Source organism: Phalangium opilio, unplaced genomic scaffold (genome assembly GCF_054372755.1).
Source record: "Phalangium opilio isolate 3A_F unplaced genomic scaffold, DU_Popi_V2 ptg000070l_1, whole genome shotgun sequence".
In the NCBI taxonomy this organism is placed as follows: Eukaryota; Metazoa; Arthropoda; class Arachnida; order Opiliones; family Phalangiidae; genus Phalangium; species Phalangium opilio.
The window spans coordinates 15,033,496-15,061,389 of record NW_028324182.1 but is presented as its reverse complement, the minus strand read 5'-3'; the positions used below and the strand labels follow the sequence as shown (position 1 = coordinate 15,061,389).

The following is a 27,894-nucleotide window of genomic DNA, read 5'->3' as shown; positions in this document are numbered from 1 at the left end:
TTTCGTTAAATATTTACATTCGACAATATTTATCGTAAAAACTGTTAAATAAACGATAAAAAACACGAACCACTCTTTACTTTTCGAGCGGTTTAAAAAATTTTCCTTTTTAATTAATTATTGCCAAATAACGCGAAAAAATAAATACTTATCGAAAAAGGCTTATTATTATTTTGTACAAAATAATTAAATTATAATTGCTTTAACGAATTTAAGAATGAAATGACAATATTAATTTAATACAGAAGATTGGATGCAAAACAAAACAATACAATACAATTTATAAACACTCGTTAAGAAAAATATTCACAATTTGGTTTTGGGTTATTAGACGGAAATTAAATTTTGATGGTTCTTTTCTCTCGATTATTATGTAACTAACGAATGATGATATTCTTTGTACAAAGCAGAGCGTATTTGCCCTAATTCTAAGCTATTCTTTTTATTTTCATATATAATATATATATCTACAATGATGTGGTATGGTTTGTTTTTCTTTTTTATGGAAATTATGGGTCTATGAACTTTTGACCTTTAGATTCGGGAGCATATTATTCAAGTTCTTGCAACTTATCTTTACGAGGAAAAGGTTAGGAAGCATAACATTATCCCTTAAAATAACGGCCTTTTTCTAAATATAAAAGGAAAAATACTAAAAAAATAATTAATGATCTCTTATCATTTAATTAGTCTTAAAAACAATCAAGGACTACTGCGCCGCCATTGCTTTAGTGACGTCTGATAGCCACCCCTAAAGGGATTGGTTGAATTCTCACAGGCTGTGAGAGGTAAGGCATAGCCCACTCGATCACGCGCGTAAGAGGTTCGATTTCACGGACGCCACTAAAGCAATGGCGGGTGGCGCAGTAGTCCTCGGTTTTTAAGACTAACTAAATACTAATTATTTTGTAATCAAAGATCATTTATTTGCTTTTTAATGTTCTTTTAAGGTATAATGTTATCTTACCTGAACTTTTCCCTTTTAAGTTATCGCAGAAAACACAAAATAAACAAAGAATCTTACAAAGATGAAAGGTTTGATTCAATTGAAAATCTTCTCGATCGATTTTAATTTTAATTAATATTAAAGAGAATTTAACGATAAGAGAAAAGAAAGAAAGAAAAAGAAACAATGTACCATGACACTTTTCTTCGCCACGTGATAATTTTCAACAAATGTTTTAGTTGTATTTGAACCGGGAAAAATACTAAATTTGGGCTTTTAAACGCAACTTCAGTAAGAAGAAACAAACCTAAAATACTACCTTGACAATCACGTAATTGTTTCCCTATAACTTTTGATTTTCTGTACAAAATAAGACTCGAGAACTTCCGCGCACTGATAAAAAGGAGAATTTCGCGGGTTATAATATCGACAATTGTCAAAAATCTTCGTCATATCACTAATAAAGTCCGCTAATCTAGTATATTGTGTAGTCGCTAACTTTGACTCAATTTTCTTCAGATCTAAAGCGAAATAAACATTAATTTAATTAATTAGTATAATTTAATTTAATTCCAGTGGTGTGCGAGTCCCGTTTGTTTCGGTTTCGAGCCGAGTCCGAGTATCGAAACTAATTTCTTATCGAGTATCGAGCCGAGTCTCAAAAATACTTTCGAGTATCAAGTATTTAGATAGGTCAAATTTTGTTTGTTCTTTCGAGTAATTATCGAGTCTCAAATATTGACTTGTCGAGTAGCAATTTTGTAAATTTCTTGAAAATAACGAAGATGTTCAATTATCTAATATCGAACTAGTTCAAAAAGATTGTTAGTGATCAATTAAACATTGAACGGGTGATTTTCAAAATAAATGATCATGAACTCATCGTCTGCTATAGTTGTAAGCCTCGGACTCGAGTATTTGTCAGAGTATTTAAGATGTTAAAAAGCTACTCGAATCTGTCTCGAGTATCTCAATGTGTTGTTATCGAGTATCGAGTCGAGTACTCGGCTCGATACTCGAACCGAGTACTCGAACTTAACGAGTACTCGCACACCCCTGTTTAATTCCACAACGTAAATTAAATTAAACTAATTATTAATTACCCATTGGTTCCTTAATAACTTTATAATAATCAGGAGCTTCCTTTGGATCAACTGGTTCTCGGAATGGCCAAGCCATCTTATGAACCTATATTTTATTTATTTAAACTCATAATTGAGTCATTAATTAAATTAAATTAATAATTAAGTATAATTAAATACCTGTAAGCCTTTTAGCAACTTCTTGAGATTATCGTAATCCTTTTCATCCAATAATTTAAGATTAGCGTGATTGATATTCGTATTACTTTGACAATTTGGACAAATGTATTCGTCTATAGAATCGGCTTCGCTTTGTAAAACTCCGACGCAACGACCGTGAAACCAATCTTGGCAACGATCGCAGCAAATATAAAACCTTTAAACAAAGTTAAATATTATTATTAATTAATTAATTAGCCTTATTCCTGATCAGCGCCACCTACCCATAGCGGCGACTTTGAGAACTACTGTAAGCGGCAAGCCAATCAGATGTCGCTAAAATCTGGTGACGTCACTAACTGGCACTCTCGGGTCTTACCAAAAATGACGTCACCAGATTTTAGCGACATCTGATTGGCTTGCCGCTTACAGTAGTTCTCAAAGTCACCGCTATGGGTAGATGGCGCTGATCAGGAATAAGGCTAATTAGTAACTAAGCTTGTTAAGAAAAGTATTAAAACACGAATGAAAACAAAAAAGTGCATACTGGGATTCGTCATAAGGTTGTCTACACAAGCAATAAAGTTCTCCCGATGTTGATTGATGCTCTTTATTGCAATCCGTACAAACGTACTTATCCAAAGTTTGGGCTTTCGATTCGTTAAGTCCGATACACTCTGAATGGAACCAATTTGAACACAAATCGCAACTAACCATAGACCTTTTAACCAAAATTGCGATTCAATTATAACACGTAGCACGCGCTTTTTAAGTTTGAACAAAATCACTTACTTTGAACTATCATAAGGTTTCTTGCAAATGCAATAAAGCTTTTGCGTTGGCCGTCTAATTTTACCAGGATGAATAAACGCGGCACCCGTTTTGGCGGTCATTTTCTGTTTTTTCGATTTCGGTGGTTTAATATCAAAGCCGCTATCATTGTTTCCACTTTCACTCGAATGCGATTTCCTTTTCTTTAAAGGTTTATCTTTATCTCTGACGGATCTGGAATCCCCGAGACTTCTAGCCAGGGCTGCAGCGTGTCCGTGACTACCTACAGGAACGGAGGTACCGCTTCCAACCGCCACGACAATTGGTTGAGGAGGAAGATTGGAACTTGTCGGCGGCGGAGGTGAGACAACTGGCATTCTTCGACGCAATTCATTTTGCAACTCATTCTGAATATCAATTTGAAGTTCTTTTTCGACCAAGGCTCTTTTCTTCATGATGTCCTTCCTTAATGTCTCGGTATGTTTATAAAGTAAACCAGCGAGTTTGTTAGTGCTAGCGCGTATCTTCCGTTCTTCGGCACTTTCTTTTTGTCTTTGTTTCCTAAAGAGATTCTTTTCCTCTTTCTCGATCTTATCTAGAATGTTTTTGAGAACTTGATGGCAAACTTGAACCCTATTATAAGAAACGTCATCAATTACATTCGCGTTGTAATTATCTTTTAATTAGCCTTATTCCTGATCAGCGCCACCTACCCATAGCGGCGACTTTGAGAACTACTGTAAGCGGCAAGCCAATCAGATGTCGCTAAAATCTGGTGACGTCACTAACTGGCACTCTCGGGTCTTACCAAAAATGACGTCACCAGATTTTAGCGACATCTGAATAAATTGGCTTGACGATTACAGTAGTTCTCAAAGTCACCGCTATGGGTAGATGGCGCTGATCAGGAATAAGGCTAATTAAGTTTAATCGATAACTTAATTACATTTCCGTCAAAATTAACTCGAATCGATAACTAACCTTTGACTATCTTCTTTCATTTCGGGTGTCATGGCAGTTTTGGACTTGCTATAACTCTTTTCTCCCAAATTACTCGGTTTCGAAATGGGTAGGATGACAGGCGTACGATTAACGGGACAACTGGACGGAGATGGTTTAATAATCTCGGTTGGTTGGGTACTACTTTGTTTTTGCATCTGTTGTTGGTGATGCCTTTGAAGCGCTAAAAGTTTCTGTTGAATTTCGGGAGTGGTTGAAGGATTCATCAGAGCTTGTCGAACGACTAAGAGAAAGATTAAGGTTATCAGGGAGGGACCTGAAAAGTAATTAATTATTAATTAAATTAATACTTTGTTGAGTTATAGCAGGTGTTAAGACGAATTGTTGTTGAGGGGAACCGGGTGTTGAAGCTAAACCAGGCGTTGATGAAGCCTTAGGAGATAATGGTGGCTCAGTTTTAATCGCGACCGAAGGTGCAATAGCCACGGGAGTGTTTTTGGTAGGCGTAGTTTGACCCAAACCAGCTTTGGCCAATTTAGCTTGCCTAGCAGCTTCCGCTTTTGTCATTTTAGTCGGTGTATTATTAATAGTAACGGCGGAAGATGGAGATGGTGGTGTTGGTTTGGGTGCTACATTAACAACCGGTGTTGGGTTAATGAGGTTACGATTGTTTAATATGGAAGTCGCTTGTTGACTGACACCCGTCATCATCTTTGGTTGTCCAGTAATGTTTAGAACCGATGCCTGATTAGTTTGAGTGTTAGAGGGACCCGCGTTATTAGTTGGGGGTACTGGTGTTGTTACAACAGTGCCGAGTCCAGGAATGGTAACCGTGTTACTCTGGAATCTAACCGCGTTTGAGGGAGCTAATGGACGCGCCATGGAATTTGTCACTGAAAGAATATAGATTTTATAGAAGAACTTACCTTCGATATTGGTAGTCATTTATTTATTCAAAACTTACCTTTAACCTGTCCTTGTATCATTTGCTGCCCGACAGTAGGTTGAGGTTGAACTAAAGGTCGAATTTGAATCAATTTAGGGGATATATTTCGTTGACCCTGTAATCCAGCTGGGGCTTGAATCTTAAAGGCAGTTTGTCCACCTTGGGTCGTTACTAATTGAACTGTCCCAGCTTGCATGGCGGCAGCCAATGAACTACCAGCCATTGAACTTGGAATGGTAAAAGTCATGGGCGAATTTCCAGTGGAAATCGGTATTCCTCCACTCGAAATTGGAACAGTTCCCGCTGGCATTGTTATAGTGGTTGTTGTAGTCGCGACGGGGGGAGCAGCTACCGGAATATTAGGCCTAATTGTCGCCAACTGGATAGCTGGAGGCGTGGGCTGAGTTGTAGCTGTCGATACGCTTGGAGTGGACATTGTTAGCAATTGCAATCTCCCATCAGACAACTTAATTAGTTGTTGACCAGGTAAGAGACCCCTAACTTGATACTGCCCATTGGGCGTTTGAATTACGTGAATTTGAGACGGTCTTATAGCGCTCGTTGTTGAGGAAGGAGTTTGAACAACCGCCGGTGTTGGCGTTTGTTGCTAAGATGAGGACAACGTTGTGATGGACAAAACTGTTAAAGGTTGGATAAACAAAAACATACCTGAATTCCTGAAGGTGGAAGAACCCCTCTTACAGTTAAAACCGTCGGTCTGTTAACGTCGAGATCGGATCCAGTTGGAATCGTCGTAGTTCCGGACGGAGTCGCCACGAAAGAAAGAGGGCTATTGTTATTACCGACAATCGCGGACATATTTTTGTTAGAGGAGACTGGAGTGGCGGGAGAGTTTGGTCTAACGATAAGTTGATTTGATTTGGGGAAAAGAGCCGCGGTTAATGGTAGTTTAACAGTAGCGGTTCCTCCGGTAATTGGTGAAGTTAAAGTAACGGTTTGATTGGGATTGTTATCCTTATTCGCCTTACTGGAAAATATGCGCTTAACTCCCTTGAAGGTAGAATTACTTCCAACAATACTCGTAAGTCCAGATTTTCCAGCCTATGATAAGTAATTAAAAGTGCTAAACCATAAATAGAATAATGAAAATTAATTTGACGTACATTAACTTTGGCCAAGACGGCATTTAGCGCGGGAGATAACATCGAAGAACTGATGACGTTCCCTGGATTATTAGGAGACATAGATACTGTGATAGTTTTGTTGTTTGTTTGTTTGGTAAGAGGAGTAATTATTGGAGGATTTGAAGTACTTGTTTTACTATCCAGCGTCGAATTAGGATCGATTCGCTTCTGTTGCATGGCCAACCTTTGGTTCTTAAGTTGCTGCTCCAGTTGGCTTTTAATTTTTTCGGTGTTCGCTTGCGTGGCGGCTTTTTCTTTCGCTTGTTGTTGCTGTTTTGCCAACCTTTTACGGAAACTATCAACATTTAATTGTCAATTACGACAACTTCAATCAAGGGGGGAATTAAAAAAAGCAAGCGTACTTGTCCCCAAATTGTTTAATTTCCCATAATTCCAACTCTTCTTCCTGAACCCAAACTTCGGTAACTGTTGGACCACGATTCATGGGAGATTCTGGTCTACGTCTTTCTCGTAAACCACTCCTTTGAGATATTACTTTCTCTACAACATTTAACTTACGTTAATCCGAATTAAAATCTCATCAGGAATGTTTAAAATACCTCTTGGCTTAGTTGGAAGATCAATTGGTACCGTAATCTTTCTAACAAGATACTCCGATCTCAGATCTAACGGTCCAACATCCCTTCGCTTCAACAATTCAATTGTTTGAACTTCATTTTCGGAAGTAATCGTGTTTGTTCCACCAGGAGGTGGTTTCGCTTGCAAGTCATCCCACTTTATACAAGCCCAGAGTACTCTCATTTGTAGCGCTCCGGCATGGATACTTTTTAGCAGTTGATTTCGGTATCGCCAACAAGTTTTAAAAACGGGTCGAGGGCATAGACCATAAGGCCAACTATGCTGATTAGGTTTCGCTTGATAACTAAATCCGTAAACTTCGCGATGAGACCCTCTTCTAGCTAGTTTTTGCAATTCCATCGTTGGTAGAATCATAATGCTGGTTTTACGTTTAGGCGTGATGAACTTTGAACTCGGAGGTAAACTACCTCTGGAAACTCTTTTATGTTTTTTATTAATCATCTTGGTGACTCGTTGCAACGAAACCTTTCCAGAAGTACTGCTTTTATTTTCTTTCTCATGATTATCAGTACCGGGTTTTGTAGAATCATCCGCGTCATCATTCGTTTCTTTCTTCAACAAATCTTTGGTATCTTTCGACCCAACTTGTTTGTTGTTCACGACAGTTTTGTTCAACTGGGTTTGAACTCCGTTGGTTCCATTAGCGTTACCTGGTTTAGTATTTACCAACTTAGTGGAACCTTTACTGGCGTAAGCGTGTTCGGATGGATTTGTTTCACTTCCTTTATCAATTTCAATTTCATCTTCAACCGAATTTTTCTTCCTCTCTTCTTCCATCTTCTCTTTCTTAAATGGCGAAGGTTTCTTCAAACTTTCGAACAACTTATCGACGGTAGAGTTTCGGTTTCCGCCTTTTCGATTGAAAGGACACGTTGAAGAATAACATTCTTGACTAGCTGAACAAAAAGTTTTCTTAGATGATCGACAAAATGGCGAGTAACAAGTACGTAAAAACTCGGGAACTTCCGCGGTTTCAACTTCCATAGATTCTTCATCTAACCCTAAGGTAATATCACCATTCATCAAGGGTTTCTCTTTCTCAACCGGAGTCGAGACAACTTCGACCTCCATTAAGTCTTCGTCCTTATTGGAGACTATGACCGAATCGGCGGCGGAGGTGTTGAGGAGATTAAGTTCTGGTTTTACCACTTGATTGTTATTTTTCAATGGAGTCGCTTCCTTACTCAAGAAATTTTTGGAATCTACGATATCCTTCTTGGTATCTAACCCAGGTACAGTTTCCACATCAATTTTCTTATCCTCGGACGGGTCGACCTTCTCAATTTTGATAGTCTCTTCTTTTTTATTTAGCGCCTCCTTAGCTTTATCTTCATTCATCTTCATCTTAACTCTACGGTCCAAGTAAGAATCCATTTTGCCAGTTTTGGCGATTTTGGGGTAGATAACCCTGATGGGTTGCGTCAAACTCTCAGAGACATCAATCACCGGAATGTTAGGCCGTTGCAAAAAGGCTAACGGGTTTGCTTTAATCCAATCGGCCAGTCTCATTTCCTTTTTCTCCTCGGCTTTATCACCGGATCCATCTTTTCCTTCATTGGTTTCCGAATTCGACGCTTTACCTTCATTGTTTTCCGAATTCGACGCGTCTCCTTCACCATTGGCGGCCTTATTAGCTTCCCGAGGTCGAATTATGGCTCTGGCATCGACAACTTTCGCCCCTCCTTGACCGCCTTTCAAGGTAATTACGACTTTCTGGGGTCCGGCCCTTAATCCCATTTGTCTACAATCGGCCAACTTGGGTACTCGTGTACAACTAGTCCACGTCCAGCCGCCTTGTCCGGTGATACGGTACTCCTCACCCTTTTGCTTATAGACCTGATGTTTCAAACCGAGAGTGTACTTAACCCACATCCTCCTATCACTTTCATCGTCGTTATTATCTCGTCTATCTCGTTTCTCCTGTTTCTTACGCTCCTCTCGTTCTAAAGCGGTAGTTCTTCTCAATCGCGTATGTCCCAACGCGTCGCTCCAAATCGAATTGAATAAAACGGGCTTCAAAACCGACTCCAAGATATTCAAAGCCAACGAAAAATTTCCCGGTGTAATGCTCATATTAACCGCTTTTAACCAATTACTTCGATGGATGGCCCAATTGGGATGCAACAACGAAGAAGGTATATTGTTTTCAAACTGCAACATAGTTTGTCTCAGGGTTGTTACGCAAGTGGATCTAGTTCCATTAGTTGGCCCGTGCCATTTAAAATCACTCGCTGCTGTCAAACTAAATTTGTGCGAAAGATGACGTTTCTTATCCCGTTCTTCGGCGTGTTGATGCTTATTCAAAGCCAAAGTGTTTGCCGTAAATTGATTATTATAATTCTTATAATTGGACTCCATCCCTAGTTTAAAGATAACCGGACCACCGTTCCCGCAATTGAGCAAAGAAGATTGGGTATTCGCTCTGGATCGAGTGACTTTGGTTATTTCACCATCTCGATTGATTACTAGGTAAGAATCTAAGTCTTCCGCGAGTTTTTTATTCGTTCTCCCAGTAAGTAAGTCAATATCGAAAGTTCTGGGTTGCAAGGAACCCGTTTTGGATCGAGTAACCACACCACCGGGTTTAGTTTCATCGTTTTTAGTTTTTGAATCATTATTTGTATCATTATCACCGTCGAGATCTACAATTTCTGTTGAATAATTTGAATCAACTAAGGTTTAGGTCTGCGAATCAACTTGGGCAATCGAACTCTTAAGAACAATACCTATTTTTTTATTTTCATCTTTCCCTTCCTCATCTTCTGTTTTGCTAATATCAACGACCGTTTTATCTTCATCATCCATTTTTTCCTTTACCGAAAAATGAATCGGCTTAATTTTTACCGTAACTAAAACTACGTCTAACTAAAGAGAATCTACCTTAACGGTTTCGTCAGTATCTTCATCATCTGAATTTTTAGAGGTATTTTCTTCTATCATTATTTTAGTTTGCTCTTCAGCTAATTTTCTCATTTTTTCTTCTTCGTCTCTTTGTTTTTGGGCAGCTTGCTCCTCGAGCAATTTCGTAAGCGCGACTTTAGATTTTAAATATATTAAAGCTTTTGAAGCTAAATACTAGCATAAGTTCGTGAGATATGTTCTCCATAAGTTTGTCACTGATTACAAACCGGAGCTTGTCACGAAGTGACGTAGGTCATAGATTCTCGTAAAGAGACGCCTGGTGAGGCGCTGTCAATAGACTGCAAAATCACGTGTAGTCCCTATTAGGGAGCTAACAACTGGCTAGGGGGAAGAGATAGTCTGACGTCACGAAGCCCCTCTCTGGTTAGCATTTTCGCGCGTAGAATACTGTTTCCAACCGTTAGGGGGATGAAACTACAGTAAGAGATAGAAGGGTGTGACGTTTCAGGGTCAGAACCAGAGAGAATTTAGAAGGGGAGTGGAAGGGGTGGTTTGGAATGTAGCGCAACGTCGTCCGCTAAACGTTATCTAGGCAGGTCGATTTCCGGTATGATGCGTTTGTAACAGAGAGATTTTAGAACACGTGACCGGAAACTCGCCTACCCCAAAAAGCTCAACGCGACATCTTGTTTGGGCGTCATCACGTTTAATAGAGTCAAAAGGGGGGGCTTCCACTCCCCTTCTAAATTCTCTGTCAGAACTGTTAGCTCCCTTAAGACTTGTGTCGTTAGAGAGGGGGGTCTACAGACTGTGTATCCCTCCCTCTAGGCGCGCTCTTGTATGAGGGGATACTGTACGCGCCTAGTAGGGGGGATGACACTGAGTTAAGAAATAGAAGCGTATCTCAAGTCTCGCGTCGTTCTCGAACTAGCACTCACTCAGTAGTGTCTAGCATTACGAAGTATAGATAGTGTCATACTTATGTAACATATCTTATAAACTTATGATACGAGTAACGATAAATTTAGATAGCTAACCATTTTCAATTTCCAAATAACTTCTTCTATTTCCACGAGCGGTATTAGTAAGTTTTTCGGTAATATCCATTTGTCTAAGAATATCATCTCTCATTTCGTTTAAAACTCTACATAAGTCAGCTTCAAGATCCATTGGATCGAGTACATTCATTAATGCTTGAAACTGAATTTTAGACGAGTAATAGTGCGTGTCTTCATCCGTTTCTCTATTATTTTATCAATTAGATTTAAGTTTAAATTCCACTCATCCCTTCCCCCTAATCATAATGGGAGCTTACACGAAAATTCTTCGACATAGAAACCAATATTTCCTGCCATGTCGATCAAGCCCTAATGGTTCCTGTCTATTTAACAGCCCCGTTTTTTCAATTTCGCTGATACAATCCGTCACCCCTGGAACCTTTTAGCCCATTTCTCGGTTAACAAACATTACCACGCGATTCCGAGAAGAAGAAAAACAGAAAATTCAATCTTACCTGATTGCCTTTACAAATGGTACATATCCAATCTTCACTGGGAACCTCCTCCAAAGGAGGGTCCAAACACGCGAGATGAAAAACGGCCGAACACGTTTCGCAACACAATAAATCACCCAATTTATGACACACGCGACAATGGTCATCGTGACGTATGAGTCCTTCGCAAGTAACCTCCTCGCGAGTAAGACTAGTGGTAAGAAACTGATCGCACAAAAACTGCAACACTCTTAGTTTACTCCCAACGTGAGTGAAAGGGTATTCGCAATTATTGAAGACGGGTAAAACGTGTTGGTACTCGGGGTCACTTTCCAAGTACAATCTCAATACTTCAGGCCATGTCATATTGTCCATGAAGTAAAAATGGCAATTTATGCTATCTTTCTGATCTTGAGCCCCAAACATTGTATTAGCCGCGTCCTCCTCTCGCAAAATAGCTTTCAAAAGCATGATATGAATGTCCGCTAACATGACGCACTGTTCTTCCGAGATTAGGGCCGCGCAAAAGTCTTCGAAGCGAAAGGGGGTCAGTCGTAAAATGTTTCTAAATCTTCTTAATATTTCGTATATCCCCAAGGCTTGCATTAAATGATCTCGAGGAAGCAAAAGATCTTCGGAAGATTTTGGCAACGACAAATTTTGAAATTCGCGGTCTTGTAAAAAGACGGGGGTAGTGGGTCTTCGCGTCCAGCGCCTCTTGGCGGGAGTCACGCTAGAAATAGTGCTGTAACTGCTATGGGATAGCACGCTGGCTTCGTCGGATTCGTAACTGACGTCCGACGGGACCTCGGCGGCGTCATCATCGTCGTCGTCTCGATCGTAATCACTTTCATCGGTGGTCACATCTACCCCTTCACCCACGTCCCGGTCATCCTCGTCATCGTCCGATTCAAACACGTCCCGCAAAAATTTTCTAACTTTTTGGGCCTTATTTTCGCGAAGGCGTCCGCGGTACGCCTTACGAGCGCTAGCGGGAGGGCTATCGTCGTAAGCCCGGGAAGCGACAGCCGCGATGCTCGCCGCCGACCCCGCGAACAGATATCGGGGTTTTTTCAATAAATTAGGCCTAGTCGAATAGGACGCGCTTTTTGGAGGCCTACCTCGGCCTCGCCGGCCTCTGGTCGACATGTCTGACACTTATTTCTTACGTAAATAGGTTCGAGAAATGTTGATAAAATAAAATAAAGACGAAAAGTTTTACCTTTAAGCTCGAAAATACCGATAAATTGAAACACAGTGGTGAAAAAGCGCAATGTCCGCCATTTTCCATCGAAGATTTGGTCACGTGACCCTGGCCACTGACAATACACTTTCTACCGAATATTTTTATAATATCCTTTATTAGAAGTTACCTCGCCATTCGGAAGTATTCCATTGTTTTATTTTTACGAAAAATCTTTGTTACGTAACGATATTGCTCCCCAAAAACGACACGTAATTAAAATTAGGCTACTAAGCCGAGCTTGGGCGCCTCTATCCTCGAGCATGCCTCGAGAAACCCGAAAGGATTTTCAATCTACGGTTAGCTCGCGTCGTTCCTGATTGGTCAATTCCCGGAGACGCCATCGCGGAAAAACTGAAGCTCCGCGTTTGGTTCTACTATTTACGGATTTTGCGTAAAAAGCAAATTGTTCACAAATGATTCTTCAATCGGAGAAAAATAACTTACAATTAAAATTTTTCACAAAACTCGTTAAAAAGGCCTAAATTAGTAGCTACCATACGAATTATCCATCAAAGAGTTTCAACCAATCAAATTCTTCAACTCAAACGAGAGCTCCCACAAATCTCGCGTAATCTCACAGCGAACGAGAAAACACGCGAGAATCGGCGCGCTCTTTCTTTACATAGCCTCCCAAGGCTTAGCGAGTATTTTTTTTCTACCCCTACTTTTTTCGCCGTTATGTCGGCTTCCCCGGTAAGTTGTCCAGCTATTTGAACGCTTGTCTAAGGAGCGCTGCTTATTTTAATAACAAATTAATCATGACTGTTAATGGACCCGCTGGAATGTACCAAATAAAACCGTTTTACGAGTCATTCAGGGAAATCAGCCTTCCTAACTGCATGTACAAAATGAAAAATCTCCACGCCAGTCCTAAAAAGGCGAGTGGAGTGGTACGCCACGTTTTTAGCATGCTACCAAGGCTTACGGTGTTATGACATATTTTGAAAGATTATGTCATAAATTATTAGAAATTATGGTTCGAACATTTTTTTTAATTCATTTACAGGAAAGCAATGACCCTTATCAGGTTCTGGCTACTCGTCAAGAGATTATTATAAATCGTTTAGAAGAGTTGAAAAGCCAAGTGCTAAAGATTAAAAATGAACTGGTGCCAGAATCCCAATCCCAAGTTGATTCTAAAACTGAAACTAAAAGTTTGAAATCCCAACCAATCATTTTGAATCTGAATGAGGTTAAACGCAATGCAATTTTAATTTAAATTAGAGTTAAACTCTAATGTGACTTTAATATTGCAGAAATCAACTGATATAGTGATTAATGCTAGTCCAATTAATCCTCCTTTGAGTTTATGGGTGCTTAGGAACCTTTTAAGGGAATCAGGCTTAAAAATTTCTTTGATTTCTCACGTTCATTCATCAGTCACAAATGTTCCAGATAATATTAAGAAATTAGCTTATGATTCAGCAGAAAATCGGTTACAAAACCATGCAAATTTCACTTTAATTTGGAAAAATGGTATTTTTATCTTATTTTAATTTAATTAATTTAAGTACAAAATTAAATATTGTAGTTTCATTAACAGTTGGTTCTGATCCCGAATTGATGGTTAAACCCTTATTACAACACACTATTCAAGGGGAAGCTAATGTTGTAAGGTTCATAGCTAGAACATTGTTGCCAACTACTTATTATGAGGAGTCCAACCCTGATATTGCTACTGAAATTGATTGCTGGTTGGATAAGAGTTATTTCTCGCTATCACAAGGAAATAATAAGGAGAGACAAAGCTTTTTACGTCAAATGAATGGGCATTTGGGGAAAAAAGAATATCTAGTTGGGGATAATGTCACAATAGCTGACATTGTCATTTGGAGCTCAATTGCTCAAACTCAAATGGAAAAATCATTGCCTTCCAATGTTGGAAATTGGTGGAAGCGGCTCTCCTCTATGTCTGCCTTCTCTAATATTCTTTAATATGCAATAGTTTAATTGAAATTAAATTTAAAGTTATTAAATTAAAGATTGTTTCTACTAACACTTTTGAAGTTTCAATAATAAAGTGTATGAAAAATATTTCTTTGTATTATTATTGACAATAGGTATGACCTTGAATAAAAAACCCCGTCTACGCAGGGCTGGAAATAAGTACAGGACACTGGACATTGTCCAATAAAATTTTAAAATGTCCCATAATTTATCTAAAAACTAAGGGGGTCACTGGACATTTTGACCAATGAATTTTCCGTAGCTTTTATGGCTTGACTATGAAGATGCGACAGTATTTTTGCACACTCAGTGGACAATGTCCTATAATAATTTTTCCAGTCAAAGGGGGCATCATTGGACACATGTCCTATAAGAAGGTTTCCTTATTTCCGGCCCTGGACCGTCTACGTCCCTTTGTTGTTTACCATGGAGTAATATTATTGGATTGAAAAGAGGTTTTCTTGTAAATGTAGTATATTACAGTTACGTCTCCATTAAATATTGCTCCATGGCGAGAAAATGCAAATTAGGCTTAACATCGTCGGTGGGTGAGTGTGACACTGTTTGTTTACGACGGGCGATTTTTAAAGGGTTGTTTTGTAAACAATTTGGATTAATAATACGCGATGGCTTCGCCTTTGGAACAGTTTGTGGTCACTGTCAGGAGTTTATCTTCTCAAGGTAAGTCATTAACTGAAATGGTTTGAAAAACAAACCTCATTATAATAACTTAGACGTTAAGCCTTGGTTCGAAGGCGTGCATTATGCATAACATTACGTTATGAAACACTTAATAAAATATTAAATATAATAATTTCTTGTTTAATAAAGGTAACTTTGAAAAGCTTTACGAGTTTATCAGTAAAAGCAACGACGTTTTACTTAAAAACGCCAGTCATTTAGATGATGTTCTTGCTACATTAGACTTGCAAGAACATTCATTGGGTGTTTTGGCTATTTTGTAAGAAATTCGCTTTAAAAAACAACTCACCTGATTAAAATACTGATATTTCCGCACTTTATACTATTAGAGTTGTAAAATTAAGTCTACCAATTGTGCCGGAATATGAGGTTTTATATGTGCAATTACAAGAATTTATTCTCTGTTGTAATGGGGAGCAAGTTCGATGTGCAACTGATATTTGTAAGATAGAAAAATGTTAAATGTTAAAAAAAGGGTGCATATAATTTACTAGCTTTGTTCAATATTAGTTGCGGAATTATGCCACTTATTTACTCAAAATTTGGTTGAGAGGCAACAGGCAATTAGAGGAATTAACTTGATATCTCGCGCCATTCAAAAAATTCAACTTTTCCCTTCTCAATTAACCTCAATTCACGCTGATTTATGCCAGCTATGTCTCTTGTCAAAATGTTTAAAACCAGCTTTGCACTTTCTTGACATTGACATCACTGATATAAGCAAAGAAGCAAGTTATTTAATTATTCCCTTAATTAATTAAACCCAAAGTATAATAAACTTCTTAAATCTCTCTCAGAATGGTTTCTACGATGCCAAAAGATTCCTACTTTACTATTATTACGGAGGAATGATCTATGCTGCTCTTAAAAATTATGAAAGAGCTCTGTATTGTTTTGAAGTGGTTAGTTAATACTTTAAAAGTGTTAATTAGCCTTATTCCTGATCAGCGCCACCTACCCATAGCGGCGACTTTGAGAACTACTGTAAGCGGCAAGCCAATCAGATGTCGCTAAAATCTGGTGACGTCACTAACTGGCACTCTCGGGTCTTACCAAAAATGACGTCACCAGATTTTAGCGACATCTGATTGGCTTGCCGCTTACAGTAGTTCTCAAAGTCACCGCTATGGGTAGATGGCGCTGATCAGGAATAAGGGTAATTGCGTTCAAAATTAAGTTTAATTATACTCTTTTAAAGGCAATTACCACACCCAGTATGGCTGTTAGTCACGTAATGTTAGAAGCATATAAAAAATACATTTTAGTGGCATTAATTATGCATGGGAAGGTTCCCAATCTTCCCAAATATACTTCTCAAGTTGTTAGCAGGTTTATTAAGGTATTTAATTATAATTAACCTTAATTAAAAATAGTGTTCAGTACTAATAATAAAACTTTTTAGCCTCTCAGTCAAGCTTACCACGAATTAGTCTCGGCTTACATCACAAACAACCCTGATGAAGTTAGGACAATCCTAAATAAACACTCTGATACATTTACAAGGGTATTTTCTAATTAATTAATTCATTAATTAGCCTTATTCCTGATCAGCGCCACCTACCCATAGCGGCGACTTTGAGAACTACTATAAGCGGCAAGCCAACCAGATGTCGCTAAAATCTGGTGACGTCATTTTTGGTAAGACCCCCGAGAGTGCCCGTCAGTGACGTCACCAGATTTTAGCGACTTCTGATTGGCTTGCCGATTACAGTAGTTCTCAAAGTCGCCGCTATGGGTAGGTGGCGCTGATCAGGAATAAGGCTAATTACCACCATAATTAAAATTAAATACTAATTAAATTAATTTCTAGGATAACCATATGGGATTGGCTAAACAATGTCTTTCATCACTTTACAAGAAAAATATTCAGAGATTGACTAAAGTATTTAGGCCTAATAGGCTAATTAACTTAAAACTAGTGATTAGGATAATTAATTAATTTTTAATTAATTTCAGACCTTTTTAACCCTTTCCCTGAGTGATATGGCTAATAGAGTTCAATTAAGTGGTGCTAAAGAAGCTGAAAAATATATTTTGCATATGGTACTAATACTAATTAACTTTTAAGTCTTAATTAATTTTTAGGTATTAAAATTAATTAGAATTAATCAACATTAGATTGAAGATGGAGAAATTTTCGCTTCTATTAATCAAAAAGATGGAATGGTTGTATTTCTTGATAACCCGGAAAAATATAATACCCCCGCTATGTTTCACAAATTAGAGGAAGAGGTAATTAACTAAATATTTTTAATTAAGATTAAAAATCAGGGCCTTTAAGTAAGTTAATATTTAATTTAGATGAGAAAATGCATTCAATTGGATGAGAAACTCAGACAAATGGATCAAGAAATTGCAGTTAACCCAAAATACGTTCAAAAAGTAATGGCTGCTACCTTAATTGATCTCAATAAAAACCAATAAGCTATAAGAGTTAATTATTAATTAAATTATGCAAATTATTACAAGTTCCTAATAAAAATTACAATTAAAATTTGGGGTTTTTTCTTTTTTTTTTCTTTCCGTTTTAATTATTTAAAAGAGTGCTGGAATTCAAGAGGAAGATATTCCCGGTTCTTCAACTACTTTACCAGGAGGAAAGATTCCCGCTTATTCAATGTGAAATTTATTACACTTCTCCGCATCAATGTTTTATCTTAATCTAATTACTTAAATTTAAATTTAAATAAATTTTTCTTTTTAAGAAAAAAAAAAGTTGTCCCTTTTATTCATTTTCTTTGAATAAACAAAGTTTTAATTAAATTTTAAAAATGTTTATTGAATTATATTTATCAATAAAGCTCAATTTAATTTGACTTAATGGTAAGATTAAGTGGGTCACGACAAAAACGGATTTATGGGATAAGAACGTGGGAGTTAGCGAAGAATTCACTCCCCATCCTCGCATACTTTATTGAGAAACTTCGTCTGCTTATATTTTGACTCCACCCACAAATTCTGTATATAGCGACTTCTAGAGATCGAATTTGTGGGTGGAGTCAAAATATAAGCAGACGAAGTTTCTCCCCATCCTCACATACTTTATTGAGAAACTTCGTCTGCTTATATTTTGACTCCACCCACAAATTCTGTATATAGCTACTTTTAGAGATCGAATTTGTGGGTGGAGTCAAAATATAAGCAGACGAAGTTTCTCCCCATCCTCACATACTTTATTGAGAAACTTCGTCTGCTTATATTTTGACTCCACCCACAAATTCTGTATATAGCTACTAATCTAGAGATCGAATTTGTGGGTGGAGTCAAAATATAAGCAGACGAAGTTTCTCAATAAAGTATGCGAGGATGGTACTAGAGGCTAAAGCTACGATCCGACGTTCTTATCCCATAAATCCGTTTTTGGTCACGAGAATAGTTCTACTCTTTAAGTTCATCAACAGTACACAAAATATTAACTCCAGACGCTCCCAGATTAATTCTACCCAACATTCCGTCAAAATTAACTTTGACAAAGTGTAAAAATAAAATGATGGTGTAGAACGTGTTATTCCTTCCTTTAGGAACGTCCCAAATTTCTTCTCCAATGACTAATTTGTAATGAGGGGGGTTAATCTTTGATTGATAGATGTAAAGGCTCTCATTGGAAGTGACTGCTTTATCCGGGGTTTTCTTAAAATGTTGAGAAGAAAATGTTTTCCCATCAGGAAAATTGGGGTGAGGTGGTAAACGGGAGTCCAAATAAGTGCAAAAGATATGCATAAGCAAGGCACTGTCAGTCGGATATTCTTCATTCCAAGGTTGTTTCTCGTCAAAACTACCACCTCCATTCCAACGAAATTCGGATATACATCCTCCTTTTGAGAGCTCGCGCAATCTTCTAACCAGATATCCTTGATGAATAGTCACCTCCAAATAGGGGATGAGTGTCGGTAAGGTTGGACAGATTGAGGCCTTGGTTATACTGATTTGTCTCAATGAGGACAGATTAACAACACCAATTTGCAGATCAGGTGAGCCTTGTCTACTGAGAGTTTCATTGATGGTATCTATCTCAGCTACCAGGTTGACTAGTATCGTTTGATTCAACCATTTTCTTAAGTTTTCCATGGTTTGACTCATTTTATCTTCCGATATCTTCCAATTCCTGAATATAACGTCACTTTCAAAGGTTGTAGGGGAGTCTCTATCCCCAGCTAATGTTGTTGAAGATTGAGGTGATTTACAAGCAGGCTGGTACTGATATTTTTTTAGAAACTGTGAAGTGGTGTTCATGACATTTGACAAGCTATTATAGACTACATTTTGACAATTTTCCTTGTTAGACTGATTCCATTTTTGTTCCAACTTATTGTATTCATCCATGTAATTTTCCAAGTCTTTTTCATCAGTAATTTTAAACTCGGAGAGAGACGAGAAGCTTTTGTTGGGGGTATTTTGGGAAAATCGTTTCCTAAGAGAGGTATTTCCTTCATCCATTGAAAAGGAATTAAATGAATTTTGATTCAAAGATGAATTTAAACTGTTTGGGTAATCTTCAAAGTAATTCCAAGAACTACAAGATGAAGTTAAATTTGGGCTTGTTGACATTGACATTGACATTCCCGTGGAATTTCCTAGCCAGCTAGAGGCTGAATAGTTCATCTGTGTCATGGAAGGAGAATACTGGGCCATGTGGGAATAGCTATTCATAAATTGTTTGTTTGGTGTTGATTGGTAAGGTGTGAATTGAAGAAAAGAGCTCAGTAATTTGGGACGTTGAGATTTGGTATCAGAAGCGGGTGTTGAAGCTTTCTTTGGTGTGGAAATGACAAAACCGGGGTCATTATCTTTGATACCAAATAGGCGTTTTTGAATAGGGGCTAAAACGATACTATGGGAGCTAATAGTTGGCCAGAGGAAGACACAAATGTCAAACACGGAATTCCAGCTAAACAGTATAGCCAAACCGATTTCCGAATACCAGGTAAAAGATATAAGCGATTGGTAAACAAATAGCTTCGATAACGAAGAATCTTTCGCGGTAATGTCATAAATTAACACACCCGCCAAAATTGCATTGACCAAGGCCCAAAATAAGGACCAACGCGATATAGTACCAAACCGTTTTTGTTTCAAAATAATATCGGCTGTTTTTTCCATAGTTTCTAAGCTATTAGTATAGTAACTTAACAGTTTATTCTATTAAAAATACCCCGCTTACTTGGGAAAATTTAATCCTTTCTTCCTGGCCCTTTTGAAATCAAGAAATTACACCTAACCGACATTTCAAATTTTCAATTCAAATTTCAAGCAGACGACTGGAACGGAAATTTCAAATTTTTTAATGTGGTCACGAAAAGGGGCTGTAAATAAGTCAAATAAAATAAATAATGATAATTATTTTAAAATTATACGGGAAGGATTTTAGACAAATTATCTTTATAACACCTCTATAAAAAACTTTAAAATAAATATTGTTTCGCTATATAAGATGTTTTCTCCAGATTTTACGGTTTCACGTTTCAAAGATTCGGAGTTGAACGCGGCGAATTTGAACTTCATACAGCACGTGGAAGCTATGCGGGATATATGGTTTCTGATTTTCGGAGCTTTAATCGCGAATATTAACTGCCAAAGTACCAATCTACCAGAAGCTAATAATGTTACCGAGTCTGCCAACACGATTGCCGAAGAGCAGTTAATAAATGAACTTCGAGATTATTTGGAGAACAAGATACGGCAACTGAAACTGGACTTTCATAAAAAATTCGAAACGGACCGAATCCGAAAGAAGCGAGATGCAGGATTGATGATGACCCTGCCGCAAGAAAATGGTAATAAATTATATTAGCAATAGGCTGAAGCTAATTCTATTCTATAAAGGGGTTCATCCAGAAGACATCCAAGTAACCCAAATGGTGGACCAGCAGAGAGAAGACGATGTTGAACCAGCGTCTCAGTCTATCGGAGAGTACCCTATTTCCTGTTGGACTTCTATTTCCTTCGGAAACAACCAACTAGTCTTCATCATAACTTCACAGGGAGAAGTAATACTCCTCAGCTTCGACGGAAAGAGTTTCGACGTGGTCTTGAAACTAGTGGTGGAAGATCCAGCTTACAAGGCCAAGGCCTTCAAACATGGCGATGAAATTTGGTTCGTTGTGGCCCACGGAAGCCAAAGCGACCTCATTCAGCATTACGTTCAATTATACGTCTTTGACGGCCAAACCATCACGAAGAAGCAAATCATACCCACCAAGACCCTATCTGAAATCGACCTAATCCATTTCCGGGGTTATTGGTACTTGGCTGTAGGTACTATGGCTGATTATGTTAGTCTGGAAGGAAATGTGCTGTTATACCAATGGAAGCATACGCAATTCGACTTAATCGCGAAACACGCCTCCAAGGGTATCAGGTCAATAGTCATGTGGAGCTACAGTGGAGTCCTGTACTTGGGTGTGGCCAGAAGTATTCCCGGAGAAGTGTCTTACGGATCAGCCATTTATGCCTTCTACGGAGGAAGTGCGCGGTAATTCCATTAAGGCTAATCTCTGTAATAACATTCTCATTCGCAGGTGTGAAGAAGCTTGTATATCTTCAACTTATATCCACCGTCTATGCCTACCGGATCGTTCATTTCGTTGTTGATGGCAATAATTATGTCTCATTTCTGTGTACCGATGGAGTTCATTTGTATTGGTGGGCTGGCAGTGAATTTATCTTCTACCAATTACTGGAGGACAGTGAAGGAGCCATCGATATTGACTCCCTTCTACTTCCGAACGGGGAAGTGGCTTTGGCGGTTGGATTTAGGGTAAGTTCCTACCTTTATCACATACAGATTTGCGCTTTAATTAAAGATTAATTTTGCAGGCGAACATAGCGTTTTTCACGGAAGATTACCTATCGCGTTACGTGAAAACGTATCACTTGGAATTGGATCATAAATCTTTGGACGAGGCTGGAGTGGCGGGATTGAAGTCAGCAAAATTCTTCAGCAGACTTGGGGCCTATTATTATGTTTTCCTTACATACGAAGGCGAATATGAAGAAGGTTACAAACAACCTGCCAATTTTTACAAACTCAACTTAACCGCGCATTTACGACGTAAACAAACCACACTTGATTCCTTGTCAGACTACCAAACTAATTGACTAATTTCATGCCACAGATATGGAGGAGAAACTGGACCCTCTTACATCCTGTATAGTCAATCTTAACCATAGCCTATCGGAAAAGCAACGAGAACTGAACGCAGTGGCTCCCAAAATCGAACACATTTGGGTTACAGATAAAGAACAGACCGTTATGGCACCGGTTATAGTTAAAGGTAAATATCTCTCCGATATTTTAACCAATCATTTCTTAACTATCTCGTTTTCTAGGCAACGTCAGAGTGGGAAAAGACTTCAACCCCGGTACCATCATTGTAACTCATCCTAACGAAACGTTACCTCAGTTAACAAATTCCGCTTTGCATTTGGACATTCTTGACTCGAGAACATTATTAGATGCCTTGAAAGCCGACTCTAAAAATTTGGTTTACAAATCAAAAGAACAAACTATTTACGGACCTATCCGATTCCTGGCTCCTCCATTGATACGAAATGGACACTTGGGTGCCTTGGTCAACCCTTCTTTCCTGCTCAATGGCATGCCCATGGCTAGACTCATCGAAGCTAGTTTGAAAGTTAATGGACTTCCTCAAGTCTTTGCCGGAAATCTAATAATCAATGGACAGTTAAGCGTTGGACAAATGTCCTGTGACGGGTCACTTAATGGACTTCAAACTCAAAGTAATTAAACATTATTGGTAATCTAATTAGGTTAATTAACCTTTTGTCTCTCGGTAGATTTGTTCCTTCTGAATTCTCCCGATGTCTATGTAACTGGAGATTTAATTTTCGCTAACGTTTCAACCGATGGAGTTACTATGCAACCAGATGGAATGATAAACGACATTCAACCCAGACACTTTGTCCGCAACGATGGTCAAATACAAGTTCAAGTCATAGAGGGAACCAAGACTTTCCTTACCCTTAAAGTTGCCAAGGAAACTACAGTCCACGGAGAAACAAACGGAGTAAATGAACATTCAACTGTCCGAGGTCAATTATACAATCTAAATATACATTTCTATTACAGAGAAAGCTTGCTGATCTCTCAAGAAAAATCATCTATATTCACGATAACCCTAACATCCTGTCAGAATACGATTATACCACCCCATTAGTCGTAGACGGTGACCTTATCATCGGGAACCTGATCAACGGACATATCGACTTATCCAAGCTGGCCAACGAAGCCGTGATGTTAGACCAACCCGATAAAGAAGTATTTGGAAGGAAAGTCTTCAAATCGCCCGTGTTCGTTGAAGGCGATGTCACGGTGGACGGTTTGACCAATGGTGTGGACGTTAGTGAAGACATAGTCACCAGGGATACTCCTCAAACCATCACTGGACATATAACCTTTAAAAAACCAGTTCATTTCCTGGGTGACTTGGACACTGGTTTGATCAACGGCATTGATTTAAGTGAACAGGCCGTTGTCGTTAGTGCGGGACCTCAAACAGTTACTGGAATCAAACGTTTCTTAGGAAACTTGGAAGTAGCCGGTGACGTTACGATGACCGATGGTGCTACCATTAATGGAATTGATCTCTCTGAGCTTTCACGATCCGTCTTGACACCGAACAATTTTACCGTATACGGGCAGACAGTTTTTGACTATTTGGGGGTGAAGTACGTTGATAAGATGCACGTAGTCAATGGAATTAACCTTCAAGATTTGGACGCTACCTTATGGAGGAAATCCGCCGATCAAACCGTCTTAGCGCCTTTGGAATTCAATGTTCCAGTAGTTATCGAAAATGATTTGGAAGTTGGTGTCGTAAATGGACTCAGTCTGGACATAGACTTCTTACACACTTCCGGTGACGAGGAAATAACCGGAAGTTTTACTTTTGCCGAAGATTTCTACTTGGAAACGCCTCTTCTTATGGCCGATGGAATTACGCTCAACGGATATGATATTTCGGAGTACAATCGTTCAGTAAGTATATAAGTTACTTCACTCAATATGAATTGTTCAATTATATATTTATAATTTCGCAGCTGTTATCTTTAAATCAACCTTGCGAAGTTCATGGCAGTAAAACATTTCCAAGTTTGGACATCTTGGGTAACGTGATAATCCGTGGCCAGCTGAATGGATTGAAGCCTTCCAGAGATCTGTTACTCAAGAACGAGGTCCAAGACGTCCACGGTCATTATTCATTTAACTATCCCACGACCAAGATCACGGGGAACCTCTTTGCCGATAACTTGGACATCACTACGTATATCAACGGGTTAGACTTCGCAGCTTTCGCCCATGACGTTGTATTAATAGATGATCCACGGCCTATACCCATGGAAAACAAGCACTTTGTTGGGTCTTTGAAGACCAATAACGTCAATGCCTTGGGATTAATTTCTGGAATAGATATTAACGCGTTGAGGGAAGAAGCGATTCCTTTGAAATCACGTGGATTCTTGGCCTTTCCTCATAACTTCACAGATGTAGTGTTTCAAGGGGATGTTTACGCTGCCCGTGTCAATGGTTTCCCATTTGAGGAATTCCTGAATAGACTAATCTACCAAGGAGAGCCGGTCATTCGTGGACCTAAAACAATCACGGGGTATATTATATTATATTAATTTAAATATATTTAATCTTAAACTAAATTAAGCAACTTTTTTTTATTTCAGCTCCTTGATTGTTAATGGAAACTTAGTTTACGAAGGCTTTTTGAACGGTGTCAACTTGGGGGAGACCTTAAATCGCGTTGCGTATCTTCATGGTGATAATGTCTTCACGGAACCACTCACGTTCCGCGGAGGAATCGTTGCAGACAATGTAGAAATATCTCCAAACTCGGTAGTTGATGGTATCCCGTGGTCCGACTTGGTTTACTTAAATGGGGACGAAGTCTTGTCCGGTTACAATCGTTTCTTAGATGACATAGTCGTTGAGAAGGATCTCGTTGTTCATGGACTTATCAACGGTTGTGACTTGAATAAGGTATTTACTTGAATAAAATTTAGGCCTATTATTTTAATTAAAATCACAAATTTTAGTTGGCGAGTCTGGCTGTTTATAATAACGCTGTTCTACAACGGCTAACTGGAAGTAACACCATTGGCAACTTGATTGTCCATGGTAATCTAGAAGTGATTAACGGTATCGGAATCAACGGTATAGACTTGGAGGCGTTAGCACTTTCAACCGTCACTATGGATGGCGAAAACCAAATTTTAACTGGTCCAATCCATTTTAAAAACGGTTTGATTGTGGACTCTCTGACGCTTAACTCTCCCATCAATGGAATCGACCTCAGTTTCATTCTTGGGGATGCCGTTAGCAAGACTGCTCCTCAAATAATCGACGGACACAAACAGTTCATTCATCCAGATGGTGTTCACTTCAATAACGGTCTTATGATCGAAGGGGACTTTAATCCGAGTAATTTAGTCAACGGGGTCAACATCAGGGGCGTTCATGACAGCGCCGTCCTATGGGACGCCGAGAACCGTAACGTTTTTGGTGTCAAAACCTTCCGCAATGTTGTTATTAGGGGTGATGTTTACGTCATGGGTACCATTAACGGAGTCAGCGTGCCAAACGACTTAGTTTTAAAGTCTACCAACGAGGTTGTACCGGTTCATACACACTTTGCTTCCCCCACTCTCGTTAGAGGTGACTTAGTCTTGCACCGAACTGTTGATGGTGTAGATTTGGACCATTTTATTCACAGCAGAGCCACTTTAGCTCACGATGAAGTCTTTTCGGCGGACGTAACATTCGAAAACAAAGTTAACATTGGTACGATTCTTCATTTGAGTTCCTCAACATCTTTTCTATCTCTGATCTTGTGGCTTATTTTCTTTTAAGATTGGTTGGAGGTGATGGGTGCGATCAACGACATTCCAGCGTCTTCTATCGTTCTCAAGTCAAGCGATGTCCGGATTGGTGGTAGAAAAATATTCACTGGTGACGTGTACGTTGACGCGGACTTCAACGCCTTAACCATCAACGAAATAAACATACCGGAATTCGAGAAAAGGGTAGTTAGAGTCAACAGGCACGAAATCATCACGGCACCAACGATATTCATGCAACCGATAGAAGTTCATCGGGATATTATAGTCAAATCAAACATAAATGGTCACGCCGTGGATACCATTCGTGATAAGTATCTAGAGTATTGGCATTCCTTAAGTGATGTAGCTGGACGTTTGACCGCGATGACCGAGGCTCAAGAGTACCAAGTTAGAAGGCAATTTGAGGCCCAGAAACGTAAAAGATAGAATTGATCTTTCTTGTGGTTAAGATTCAATTGACACCTTTTCATCACCACCCAGATGGTTTCATACACTTCGCCCATTTTGACTTAATTCAAACATTGGAGCATAGCATGACGAGGATGTTTACCTACCCATCTTATAACAGTCTTACGTAAACCACCCTTAATTTTTAATCCTGAATTGTGTAACACAATTACTGTTTATTTAGCATGGAGCCGTCGCAATTACTATACGGTTGGACACCATCCAATTGCGATGCGGATAATGAATGTTGCACCTTCAGTACTCTTGCCTTCAACTTGGACAAATATGGCCTTCCAACTTTAATCAACTCCGAACAAAATGGTCGCATAATTCCTCTTGAGTTCAAGTATCCTCAAGGCGTCCTGCCGGAGACCTTTTATTTCTGGACCAACACAACAAGTTCAAGCCACGAGTATGTATATGTCACCTTTCAACCTTGACCTTTCAGTAACCTTTTATTCCTCTTAGCTGCGTTGGACCTTATGCTCGAGAGGAATCGGCAGTACTGTCATCAAATATTCACACTTACGAAACTCGTTACCACATGATCATACCCGACTCCGCATACGTTCAAGACGTGATCAGCTTCGACACCAACGAAGCCCATTATGTCATCGTGGCCTATTCTTTCGACAAACGTAATGGAAATCCCGGAGTAATTGAAATCTACAAGTACGTTCCTTCCACGAACTACTGGTCATCGCATCAAACAATCCCCTCGCCTGGTATCGTCGACTTGGACTTGGCCATCGTGGGTTACGATATCTTCTTGGCTACTGCCGCTGGGAAACCGGGAGTATCCTTAGTCTTCAAATGGGTCAATGGTGAATTCATGGTGATGAATCAATTGCCGTCATCTTGGCCCAAGTGCGTCTTATGGATAAACATCGATAATAACTTATTCTTGGCCTTGGGTAACGAAAGACAAGTAGAAGGTGACGATATTCCAATCTACACCGAACCGATTGTGATTTATCAGTACGATTTCTCCACAAGTACTTTGCAATGGTACCAACACGTCAGCGTGCAAGGAGCTGTTGATATTACCATGTTTAAAATAGGAGGTAAATATGACTTGACCTCGTTTCCAAGGATAGATAAACCTAATTCTTGGCTTTTTTCAGGTGAAACTTATCTACTTAGCGCGAGCCGAGCTGACCATATGGTGTCTATCATCCAATGGAAGGGTTATTCTGGTTTCAGACTAAAAGACGAATTTCCGGTACCATTGGTTAATGACCTTCAACTCTACTGGTCCCATAACGAACAGCTGTTCTTAATAATCTCCACGGAGGATTGTCGAACCCTAATCATGAAAGCCACGACAGTTGGACAAGGATTATCTCCATTAGAAGGTCGACCTTACTATCCCGATTACGACCTATTAATTAAAGAAAACGCTCCTTATTATCCGTCTTAACATTTTAACTAGATCGTTTAAAGAATTAACTTAATAATTAACTTAAATAATATTACGCGGTTGTACTTGTAATATACTTAACGTCGTAAGTAACAATAAAAATGTTAAACATATAAATGCAGGCGTCAACTTATTTTCAACATGAAATTTATAACTTAAACGTGTAATTAACTTCAACAAGGTAAGGGTCTCTTAATTTCAAAATAATTATGTTTTTAACCCAAAACACCCAATTTTTTAAAACTTTTAAAATATGTTTTTTTAAAGGGAGAGTGAAGATAGAAATATAAAGTTTCCATT

General features: G+C 38.8%; 5 protein-coding genes across 8 annotated transcripts; 3 read left to right on the top strand and 2 right to left on the bottom strand.

The window, feature by feature from the left end:
* Positions 1-1,184: 1,184 nt before the first annotated feature.
* LOC149661946 (nucleosome-remodeling factor subunit NURF301-like) lies at positions 1,185-12,713 on the bottom strand. Of its 2 annotated transcripts, none has more exons than XM_089843506.1 (17): positions 10,985-12,713; positions 10,787-10,908; positions 10,509-10,714; positions 9,490-9,644; positions 9,336-9,420; positions 6,570-9,260; positions 6,372-6,510; positions 5,989-6,304; positions 5,534-5,926; positions 4,883-5,471; positions 4,269-4,811; positions 3,940-4,201; positions 2,980-3,591; positions 2,735-2,908; positions 2,209-2,404; positions 2,050-2,134; positions 1,185-1,467 (listed from the first exon to the last, which is right to left on the bottom strand). In XM_089843506.1, the coding sequence occupies exons 1-17, from the start codon at positions 12,110-12,112 to the stop codon at positions 1,274-1,276; spliced, it is 7,890 nt and encodes a 2,629-aa protein (XP_089699632.1). In that variant the 5' UTR covers positions 12,113-12,713; the 3' UTR covers positions 1,185-1,273. The 2 variants fall into 2 exon arrangements, with proteins under 2 accessions (XP_089699632.1, XP_089699633.1); XM_089843507.1 differs by having other exon boundaries at positions 5,989-6,292.
* Positions 12,714-12,743: 30 nt separating this feature from the next.
* On the top strand, positions 12,744-14,243 carry AIMP2 (aaRS-interacting multifunctional protein 2). 3 transcript variants are annotated; one of them, XM_089843528.1, is made up of 4 exons: positions 12,744-12,902; positions 13,216-13,401; positions 13,466-13,685; positions 13,753-14,243. In XM_089843528.1, exons 1-4 carry the CDS (start codon positions 12,888-12,890, stop codon positions 14,142-14,144), a joined length of 813 nt encoding a protein of 270 aa, XP_089699654.1. In that variant the 5' UTR covers positions 12,744-12,887; the 3' UTR covers positions 14,145-14,243. The 3 variants fall into 3 exon arrangements, with proteins under 3 accessions (XP_089699654.1, XP_089699653.1, XP_089699651.1); XM_089843527.1 differs by having other exon boundaries at positions 12,829-13,087; XM_089843525.1 differs by having other exon boundaries at positions 12,829-13,099.
* A 438-nt stretch (positions 14,244-14,681) lies between these two features.
* On the top strand, positions 14,682-17,573 carry CSN3 (COP9 signalosome subunit 3). Its single transcript, XM_089843505.1, has 12 exons — positions 14,682-14,837; positions 14,988-15,117; positions 15,188-15,300; positions 15,369-15,586; positions 15,656-15,760; positions 16,057-16,197; positions 16,261-16,362; positions 16,669-16,740; positions 16,815-16,901; positions 16,977-17,090; positions 17,160-17,240; positions 17,401-17,573. The coding sequence occupies exons 1-12, from the start codon at positions 14,783-14,785 to the stop codon at positions 17,479-17,481; spliced, it is 1,299 nt and encodes a 432-aa protein (XP_089699631.1). The 5' UTR covers positions 14,682-14,782; the 3' UTR covers positions 17,482-17,573.
* On the bottom strand, positions 17,134-20,111 carry LOC149661943 (transmembrane protein 209). The gene has a single exon (XM_089843504.1). The coding sequence runs from the start codon at positions 19,956-19,958 to the stop codon at positions 18,237-18,239; it is 1,722 nt and encodes a 573-aa protein (XP_089699630.1). The 5' UTR covers positions 19,959-20,111; the 3' UTR covers positions 17,134-18,236.
* Positions 20,112-20,289: 178 nt separating this feature from the next.
* LOC149661942 (uncharacterized) lies at positions 20,290-27,673 on the top strand. The gene is made up of 16 exons (XM_089843829.1): positions 20,290-20,632; positions 20,682-21,323; positions 21,377-21,615; positions 21,675-21,909; positions 21,974-22,132; positions 22,188-22,598; positions 22,656-22,885; positions 22,948-23,856; positions 23,919-24,484; positions 24,555-24,867; positions 24,924-25,668; positions 25,738-26,142; positions 26,208-26,301; positions 26,359-26,586; positions 26,643-27,238; positions 27,299-27,673. Exons 1-16 carry the CDS (start codon positions 20,290-20,292, stop codon positions 27,592-27,594), a joined length of 6,411 nt encoding a protein of 2,136 aa, XP_089699955.1. The 3' UTR covers positions 27,595-27,673.
* Positions 27,674-27,894: the final 221 nt, after the last annotated feature.